General features: G+C 37.3%; 1 protein-coding gene across 1 annotated transcript; it reads left to right on the forward strand.

Annotated features, from left to right (window-relative positions):
- The first annotated feature begins 3,161 nt into the window (after positions 1–3,161).
- Positions 3,162–4,055, forward strand: Vom1r88 (vomeronasal 1 receptor 88). Its single transcript, NM_001009513.1, has one exon. The coding sequence runs from the start codon at positions 3,162–3,164 to the stop codon at positions 4,053–4,055; it is 894 nt and encodes a 297-aa protein (NP_001009513.1).
- Positions 4,056–10,908: the final 6,853 nt, after the last annotated feature.

Genomic DNA, 10,908 nt, shown 5'->3' on the forward strand with positions numbered 1-10,908 from the left:
ATGGTGTGTATACAGTGAACAATCAGTGTGTCCTAGGGGATCCAATTCTCCCTGGCACTATACAACTTTGTAGACCTTATGTCTGACGTTTTCTTCTAATTTATGACTTTCTAGCTAGCACTACATTAATATAGGTCTTTTTATTCTTTTATTATAAAACTGCCAGAGTCATCAAATAAAATTTTCTGATAAGTACTTAAATTTTAAATTAAAATTATCAACTCAGATTGTTATGCAAACCAGTAACTCTACCGCTCAGGAAGCAGAAGCATGAAGAACTAAATTTGAGAACATCCTGCTACCTAGCAAGGTCAAGCCTGCATCAGCTATAGAGTGAGGTCCTGTCTTAAAACCAGAAACAAACAAACAAAAAAAACCCAAGCAACAAAAGTCAGAGCTTGAGGGCATACAAGTCAAAGTTTTAGAGTACTTTCCTAGAATGTAAAAAAATATTTAGATTGACCCCAGCATTGCAATATTTTTTGAAATAAAACAAATGACTTTTTTCAGGACATGCATACATTAACAACTCAGTTTGTAGTCATGATAGGTCTGGTCTTTTCTGGTCCAGACTCAGCTTCAATGAACCCCAGAAAAAGATTCTACTTGATGAATCAGAAGATGTGTCATTTTCTGTATGTGATAAACATTTACACAGCAATAAATAAGAAATAGAGAGGGGAGTTGCATATACTTCAAAGAAGAAAAAACATTTTAGATTACTATCTTTTACCTAATCACCTTTTTGTATGACTCATAACTCATGTGCTATATTAATAAGTTGAAGATGTATAATTAATAATAAATGGTTCTACATATATTAGCAATTTTAAAATTAGGATTGAAAAAACATTTTAGATTACTATCTTTTACCTAATCACCTTTTTGTATGACTCATAACACATGTGCTATATTAATAAGTTGAAGATGTATAATTAATAATAAATGGTTCTACATATATTAGCAATTTTAAAATTAGGATTGTGCTATAGCTATACTTCTTTCAGTTAGGAGGCTAAGGCTTGAATTAAGTATTATTCGAAAACATTTATTTATTTGTTTAATGCTTGTTTTATATTTATAAATATGAGTACTTTGCCTGTATATATGTCTGTGTGCCACCTGCATCCCTGTTTTAGATAGGGCAATGTGTCCCCTGGAACTAGAGTTAGAGATGGTTAGAAACCATCATGTCATTGCTGGGAATCTAACTCCTGTCATTTGCAAGAGTGAAATGCTTTTAGCCACTGAACCATCATCTCCCTAGCTTTTATCCTGGAACCTTTAAAAGATAGAACATCACTATGTAATTTCTATAAATATACGTTGCTGAAAGAATCAAATGTTTGACTCTTGCAATTGTGATGAATCCATTCCTTTACTAGATTGAGATTTTTAGGAACAAAATCATGTAAACATAAAATGTGTGATCTATGGTATCATATATACATAAATGTTATAGGATGGTCTCATCCACTCATTTCTGCATAGTTTCCATACATTCATACATGCACCTATATACGTGAAATATACGTAAACTTGAATATATAATTTGGCACTCTTTTTAACACAAGAAGTCAGTACAGTCATTTTTATTTCTCTATCATAAAGCTGACTTTAAGATACTAAATTAAATTAACTCAATATTAAATTGATCTTGGTAACCCAGACAAATAACTTACATAAACACCGATGGTATTGATGATGTGTGATAACACTGGAGACCTTGATTTTCACTTGGGAAGAAATCTCTTTAAAACAGAAATTTCAAAACAGGATCACTCTATGGTCATCTTCGGTGAGTTCATGTTTGCCAGAACGTGTTGAAAATTAACATGTTTGTCTTAGAGTCACATGTTCTCTTTTATTGGAGAGCTTCACATCTTTAAATGTGATTTTGTAGCCTGTAGAAACTACAGAAACCAGAAACATAAAACAGGATCATTGCAGGATAGTTCTGGAGGGGAAAGAAATAGAGAGGAGAAGAGCAGGATACAAATGATCTCATAAGGGAAATGGGAAAGAGGAGCTACTTAGGAAGGGGAAGAGAGGCAAATCCAGAAGAAGCTGGGAGGAGAGTAAAGGGGACCAGCAGAATTCAATTGGTCAGATAAGGAAAATGGAAAACTGGGTGGGTTTTTAGGTAAAGGTGAGGGAGATAAATACAGAATGTGGAGAAGGTAGGTAAATTAACAACATGGATGGCTGGAAAAGCCATAAGGGATCATATTCTTAAGGACTTACTTCCTTCCCCCCACAGAAAGAAATGAAAAATAGTGTTTGTCGTGATACCTATGACTTAGTCCTTTAAACCTAGAGTGGAGTTCCTAACAGGTTTAAATTGGATAGGAACTGAAACAGAAGACCACTTAGGATCATAATTAATTGTTATATAATTAATAAAGTGTGGAAAGTACATGAATGATCTCCAACTGTATCTATTCCTTTATTTCAAGATTCTGGGGATGTAAGATTTCTTGGAAAAAGAAACATAAAAATGAATCGCGAAAGACATTTTGCTGATTAAAATAGTGAAATTATCATGAATTAAAACTGCGATACCATTAGAATTATGAGTTAAAACATGGATAGTTGCAAACCAGAGCACAGCAAAATCATGTACTATGAGACTGATACCTCAGTTTTTTGGATTTCTTTTGTGATTTTTTTCCCAGACCAATATGACTTTTGTTGAGTCATTCAAATGTGATCAATATGTGATCTGTGCTCATCATGACTGGGTTAGGTGATAATTTTAAAATGAGACAATGTAAATCAACAGGAATAGATTTCTAAGGCATGAGACTCACGTGCAATACAGGCATGCAAAGTGTGCATTCTGTATAGATTTCACTGTGAGTGCATGTATTTTCTATAATATGGGATATATAGAAGAGACATATAAAGCATGTAGAAATTTAGGCTATGATGCACAGACTAGAACATTAAAAGGTGTAGACACAGGCTATCAATAATGAGAAGGTAAACAATATATGAATAGAAAGATAGATGAGAGATAGACAGACAGATAGATAGATACACACATAGAGACTATTAATCATAAGTTTGATGTATGCTCTATTATTTTTCTAGATATGTAAAATATTTGTCCTCTGCTTTTTTCCCCCTCTCAGCTTTTAGGATGAATAGTCTTTTCACTTATGTCCTCATCACATACTGTCCTTTATTTCCAAGCTGGACTTGGAGTCATAGCCAATATGTTTCTCCCTTTGTTCTATATTTTCATAATCCTAAGTCACAGACCTAAGCCCATGGACCTGATCTCCTGTCAACTGACCTTCATTCACATAATGATGATCCTCACTGCAGGAGACATTTTGCTTGCAGACATATTACAGTCACTAAAATTTGGGAATGACTTCAAATGTAAGACAACTATTTACATAAACAGAGTGATGAGAGGCCTCTCTATCTGTGTCACCTGCCTGCTGAGTGTGTTCCAGGCTGTCACTATCAGTCCGAATAACTCTTTGTTGGCAAAATTTAAGCATAAAGTACAAAAATGCATCATCTATGCTTTTTTCTATATTTGGTCCTTCAATTTGTTATTTAGTAGTAGGTGGTTCTTCTATGCTGCTGGTTTTACCAATGAGAGTGTGACCAACCAGATGAAGGTCTCTAAATCCTGCTTTCTCTTCCCCATGAACCACATCCTCAGGGGATTGATGGTAACAATGGCAATGTCCAGAGATGTGTTTCTCGTAGGAGTCATGCTGACCACAAGTGCGTACATGGTGATTATCTTGTTCAGACATCAGAGGCAATGCAAGCATCTTCATAGCATCAGACACCTGAGAGCATCCCCTGAGAAAAGGGCCACCCAGACCATCTTGCTGCTGGTGGTTTTCTTTGTGGTTATGTATTGGGTGGACTTCGTCATCTCATTCACCTCAATCCTGTTAGGGGTCTATGACCCAGTCGTCCTGACTGTTCAGATATCTATGATGAATGTTTATCCTACAATTACTCCTTTGATACAAATAAGTTCTGATAAGAGAATAATTAATGTGCTGAAATATTTAAGGTCAAAATGAAAACAGATTTTTTTATAGAAGGTAATTTTTCTCTTCTTAAAAAAAAAGAATTTCTTTCTTTTATTTAGAAGTATAAATGTTGTGCCATCATGTATGCAAGTGTGTGTTCCTGGTGCTCACAGAAGTCAGAAGAGATCATGGGATCATCTGGAACTGTAATTACAGAGGTTTTAAGGCTCCATGCTGGTGCAAACCCCAACATTTTTTCCTAAGAAATATTATTTTAAAACTTTAATGGCACAACTAGCAAAGCAAGATTCTTCATATGATTTAAAGAAAATGTGCAGTATCATACATATATATTCTATGACATTTCTGCTGCCAAGAAGTATAGAGTTCTTTAAGCTTATTGTACACCATAAGTTGATATTTCCACATGAAATCTTTTAGTCTCTAAATTTTACTTTACATCATAAATGTTCTCTTGATACTGAAGTTACTCAAAGTAGCTCCTTGGTGATAGTGACTTTGTAAGCTTCTTTGAAATATATTTTAATTTTAATTAACTATAAAGCTTTAAGAACAGTTTAAATATTCTATTGTAGCTTTAATTCTGTTTCCTACTTATAATTTTGCTGGATCATAAAATAATGTGAATTTAAATTTTTCATTTTTTTACTTAATGTGTTACTTATGAGTCATTTATCAAAATATCATGTTTCTGTTTATTTTTACTTCATTTCATCTATAATTATTAAAATATTATTGGTAAATAAAGGCTGTTTTATATACATATGTGTTATATAACTGTGTTTGTGTATGTGTGCATGTGTGTATGCACAAAGTTGCATATGCATGTGTACATGGAGGCTAGGAGACAACCTTGTCTTCTCTTAATGTGTCATTTACCTTGTATTTTGAGTGAGCATCTCTCATTGTGACCTGTCCATCTCTGAAGTTACAATTTGCATCTCTATGCCGTAATTAATTTTTATTGAAAATAACTTTTTTCATACAATATATTCTGATTAACATTCTCTCTCCCCAGTCCCTCCCAGTTCCTCCCCACCTCCCCTTTTATCTGGATCTAGACTCCTTTTGCCTCTTCTTAGAGAACAAATAGGCATCTAACTAATAATAATAAAATAAACAAGAATAAGAAAACAAAATCAAACAAATCTGAATAGGACAAAAAAATTAAACAGAAAAGGGAGAGAGGGACCCACAAGAAACATATACAGACCTAGAGCTGCATAAGTTCACACACACACACACACACACACACACACACACACACACACACACACACAGAGGAATCTCAGAAAATCACCAAACCAGATGCCACCATAATACGTATAGAAAGTACTTGTAAGAGGAAAAAAGATTGCCATGACTCCATATTGTGAAACAAAGACCCTCCACAGATGCCATTGAGTTCATTTTCTGCACCATCTTCTTTCAGGGCAGGGAGCCTACCTTTAAAAGCTGTTTGTTTACCTAGTGAGACTCTCTTGGAGAAAACTAAGTTTTCATTTACAATAGCCTATCAATGAGATATAGCTTCTGGGTTAGGAATTGAGCACATGTCTACTTCTAGAACCCTATCTTGTGGAGACCCCTTGAGGTCCTTTGCATGCTGCCTCAGTCTCTGAGTTTATATGTGTGTTCATAGTTTTTTGTAAAGAAGGCCTAGTTTCCTTGGAGCCCTCCACCCCCTCTGGCTCTTATAGTCTTTCCATCTCCTCTCCCACAGAGTTTCCTGAATGATGAGGAGAGAGATTTGACTGAGACATCCCATATAGGTCAGAGGGTTTCAAGGTTTTATGGTATTTGCATATCTTCTGGCTGTGGGTCTCTGGTACTGGAGAAGCTTCTCTGATGATAGCTAAACAAGATACAGATCAAAGAGAATAGCAGAATGTCATTAGGAGCCATTTTATTGCTAAGTCCCATTAGGAGAATGGTGTATTGGTTTTTGCCTCAGTTCTTGGCATATGTAGTCTCAGGTTCTTGCCATCCAATTGGTATTGGGTATAGGTTTCATCTCATAGAGTGCATGCATTAAATCAAGTCACTTATTGGCTGGTTACTCCCACAAGCTTTGTGCTACTATTATGCCAGCATATGTTGGAAGCAGGGTGTCATTGTAGAGTTTAGGGTAGTTGAGATGATACTTACCTTTCTCCCCTTTAGTAGTATAAAGAATAGATTCCAGTGCCATGAACACTAGTCTATAGGAGTGAAGCCTCTACATTGGCACCAGCTTGAATTATCGAAGCTTAATGAATTGTGTAGGATTTATTTTCAAGAATAAGGCCTTATTGTTAGTTTGCGATAAGCAGTCAATAGCCACGGCAATAGGTTGATTTGTTTGGGGGTTCTTGGCACAGCCATGTCTAATGAGAACAGTGAAAGTCATAAACCCCAGCACATCTGTTTAACAAAGCTGAGTTACTACTATGCCATCTTTCGCTTTTAGTATTGATTTCCATGTGTTACATGCTTGGGAGGCTTTTAATATTTGTACAACTTGGGGATATTGGATTGATGGAAAGTTTCTTATGAGTATTATATGCCTTCTCCCAAGAGTACTGCTTTAATGCTTGCCCAGGAAAGTTCTGAACATACTACTCCTGCCACTTTTAGGGAGAAACCCTTATCTGCCCTTATTTGAAGGTCTTCCTTATGCCCTGGAGGTTGTGACTCACAAGAAAATGCCAAAGATCAACTTATGAGACTCTGGCTCCAAGATATTCTCAGAACATTTGGCCCTGTACTTACTTAGGAACAAGATAATCAGAATAAAGTAAACTTTAAAAAGGTAAACAAGATTCAGTGGGCTAGAGAAGGTGGCAGTAGATCAGAATAAAGGCATCTTATTCCTATTCACTCAGGTGATTCATGGTGTAATATAAGATTGGGGGCCACATATGGTATGCCCCTCCAAGAAAAGATACAGCAACAAAGTTAGCTTGGCTGAAGCTACCTCTGCCCTGAACAGTGGATTATACTGATAGACAAAGAATGATGTGGATAAATGATAAAAGAATGAAGCATTAAGATATCCATTTCATTCCTTTACTCTCTGCTCTACATTTGGTCTCTGTATTTCCTCCTATGAGTATTTAGTTCTCCCTTCTAAGAAGGACTGAAGCATCCATGCTTTGGTCTTCCTTCTTCTTGAATTTCATATAGTCTGTAATTGTATCTTGGGTATTCTGAGTTTTTGGCCCACTGTCCACTTATCAGTGAGTCTGCATCGTGTGGGTTCTTTTGTGATTGAGGTACCTCATTCAGGATGATATTTTTGAGTTCCATCCATTTGCATAAGAATTTCAGGTCATTGTTTTTAATAGCTGAGTAGTATTCCATTGAGTAAATGTACCACATTTTCTGTATCCATTCCTCTGTTGAAGGACACCTGGGTTCTTTCCAGCTCCTGGCTATAATAAGTAAGGCTGCTATGAACACAGTGGAGCACGTGTCCTGGTTATATGTTGAAGCATCTTTTGGGTGTATGCCCAGGAAAGGTATAGTTGGGTCATCAGGTAGTACTATGTCCAATTGTCTGATGAGCCACCAGACTGATTTCCAGAGTGCTTGGACAAGCTTGCAATCTCACCAACAATGGAGGAGTGTTCCTCTTTCTCCACATCATCACCAGCATCTGCTGTCACCTGAGTTTTGATCTTAACTATTCTGACTGGTGTGAGGTGGAATCTCAGGGTTGTTTTGATTTGCATTTCCCTGATGACTAAGGATATTGAACATTTCTTTAGGTACTTCTCAGCCATTCAATATTCCTCAGCTAGGAATGTATTGTTTATCTCTGTACTCCATTTTTTGAGCCCCAATCTTTATTTCATAGAGAAAGAAAAAGCTTCTACCCTTTTAATGCAAAATGAATTAAACCCAAGTTTGTAAGTAAAGGTTTTGTTCCTTTTAATAAGACTAAGCCTGCCTTGTTATTAAGAAAGGACCTCTTCTGTCCCACAGTAAGGAGAATCCTGCCTGCTCCTTCTGCTCTCTGCAGCTTCTTCTATTTCCCTCTTTTCCTCTGCATTCTACCCCATTTTTAATAGGGTTATTTGATTTTCTGGAGTCTAACTTATTGAGTTCTTTATATATGTTGGATATTAGCTCTCTCTATCAGATGTAAGATTGGTAAAGTTCTTTTCCCATTCTGTTGATTGTCGTTTTGTCCTAACCACAGTGTCCTTTGCCTTACAGAACATTTTCAATTTTATGAGGTTCCATGTGTCGATTCTTGATCTTAGAGCATAAGCTCTTAGTGTTCTGTTCAGGAAATTTTCTCCAGTGCCCATGTGTTCGAGACTCTTCCCCATATTTCTTCCATTAGTTTGAGTGTATCTGGTTTTATGTGGAGGTCCTTGATCCACTTGGACATAAGCTTTGTTCAGGGCGATAAGAATGGATCAATCTGCATTCTTCTACATGCTGACCTCCAGTTGAACCAGCTATCTTTGTTGAAAATGCTATCTTTTTTTCCACTGGATGCTTTTAGCTCCTTTGTCAAAGATCAAATGACCATAGGTTGGTGGTTTCATTCCTGGGTCTTTAATTCTATTCCACTGATCTACCTGCCTGTCTCTTACCAATACCATACAGTTTTTATAACTATTGCTCTGTAATACTGCTTGAGGTCAGGGATGGTGATTCCCCTAGAAGTTCTTTTATTGTTAAGGATAGTTATCGCTATCCTTGGTTTTTTTGTTATTCCAAATGAATTTGGAAATTGTTCTTTCTAACCCTATGAGGAATTCATGTGGAATTTTGATGGGGATTACATTGAATCTGTAGGTTGCTTTTGGCAAGATGACCATTTTTACACTATTAATCCTGCCAATCCATGAATGTGGGAAATCTTTTCATCTTCTGAGATTGTTAATTTCTTTCTTCAGAGGTTAGAAGTTCTTATCATACAGATCTTTCACTTGCTTGGTTAAAATCACACCAGGATATTTTGTATTATTTGGGACTCTTGTGAAGGGTGCCATTTCCCTAATTTCTTTTTCATTCTGTTTATCTTTTGAGTAGAGGAAGGCTACTGATTTATTTGAGTTAATTTTATACCCAGCCACTTTGCTGAAGGTGTTTATCAGGTTATGTAGTTCTCTGGTAGAACTTTTGGGGTCATTTAAGTATACTATTAAATCATCTGTAAATAGTGATAATTTGTTTTATCTTCCCTTCCAATTTGTATCCCTTTGACCTCCTTTCATTGTCTGATTGCTCTGGCTAGGACTTTGAGTACTATTTTGAATAAGTAGGGAGTGAGTGGGCAACCTTGTCTAGTCCCTGATTTTAGTGGGATTGCTTCAAGTTTCTCTCCATTTAGTTTGATGTTAGCTACTGGTTTGCTGTAGATTGCTTTACTATGTTTAGATATGGGCCTTGAATTCCTGATCTTTCCGGGACTTTTATTATGAAGGGGTGTTGACATATGTAAAAGCAATCTAAATGAAATAGACTGCTCCTGGCTTCCTGTGTCCTGAGGGTTCCAGGCAGGTCCCTCTGAGCAGAAGTGGTGGTCTTACCTCTGCTCTCAGGTGTGTCAGAGCTCCTGAAGACTGGCTTTCAGCTCTGGCTACAAGCAGAAGCCAGAAGGATCCTTTCCCTAACTGTTCCTAGGTTCCTGTGTCCATAGGGCTTCAGGCGGGTTTCTGTTGGGCCAGGAATGTGAGCAGAAGTTCCTTGTTCTCTCAGGATTGTCCGCACCTTTGAGACTCCAGCTCTCTCTACCAAGGGCTCTGGGTACAGAGAGCTGTGGGGCTGTGAACATTTGTTTAGGTGCTTCTTGGCCATTCGATATTCCCAGCTGAGAATTCTTTGATAAGCTCTGTACCCCATTTTTAATAGGGTTATTTGATTCTTTGGAGTCTAACTTCTTGAGTTCTTTGTATATATTGGCCATCCAGAAACTGCCACACCCAGGGACCCATCCCACATACAGTCACCAAACCCAGACACTATTGTGGATGCCAAGAAATGCATGCTGACAGGAGCTTAATATAGCTGTCTCCTGAGAGGCTCTGCCAGAGCCTGAGGAATATAGGCAGATGCTCACAGTCAACCGTTGGGATTAGAATGGCGTCCCCAATGGAGGTGTTAGAGAAAGGACTGAAGTAGCTGAAGGGGTTTGCAACGCCATAGGAAGAACAACAATATCAATCAATCAGATCTCACCAGAGCTTCCCAGGAACTAAACCAGCAACCAAAGAGTACACATGGAGCTCCAGCCACATATGTAACAGAGGATGGCCTTGTAGGATATCAGTGGGATGAGAGGCCCTTGGTACAGTAAAGGATCGATGCCCCAGTGTAAGGGAATGCCAGGGCAGGGAGGTGAGAAAGAGTGGGTGGCTGGGTGGGGAGCACCCTCATAGAAGGAGGGGGATGGGGGATGGAGTAAGGGATTTTCGGAGGGAAAACTGGGAAAGGGGATAACATTTAAAATGTAAATAAAGAAAATATCCAATAAAAAAGCATTGTACTATCAAAAGAGCTAGAAGTTTGAAATTAAAATCCAAATAATGGAAGAAAAAAAAGATCTCCTTTTCTTACAAAAGTTAGCTTGTGCAGGAACAAGATAAGATACATAAATGCTACGAAGATATAAATGTTGTATTATGGCCAAAATTGAATAATAACCACAGGAACTTTGTCCTGAAGACTTTTCTTGGGCCTAATGACAATTAGCATTCTGACAATTCAAAGTTGATAATTCATTGCCTGCAACATGACAATCTTCCCAGGCTGGCTTGGAGATTTTCTTTCTGTCTAGTGCTCTTGAAATTGCAGAAGCTACCAGCCTGAGAACAGCTGTCAGACTTTGGCAAAATATGCTTTGAGATTCCTAAATATTGGCTTATGGTGTTGATGAAGGAAAATG

Source organism: Rattus norvegicus, chromosome 4 (assembly GCF_036323735.1).
Source record: "Rattus norvegicus strain BN/NHsdMcwi chromosome 4, GRCr8, whole genome shotgun sequence".
Taxonomy (NCBI): Eukaryota; Metazoa; Chordata; class Mammalia; order Rodentia; family Muridae; genus Rattus; species Rattus norvegicus.

Bases quoted from the DNA above. Each gene is read 5' to 3' on its own strand.
- Vom1r88 (NM_001009513.1), top strand. From the start codon at position 3,162: ATGTCCTCATCACATACTGTCCTTTATTTCCAAGCTGGACTTGGAGTC.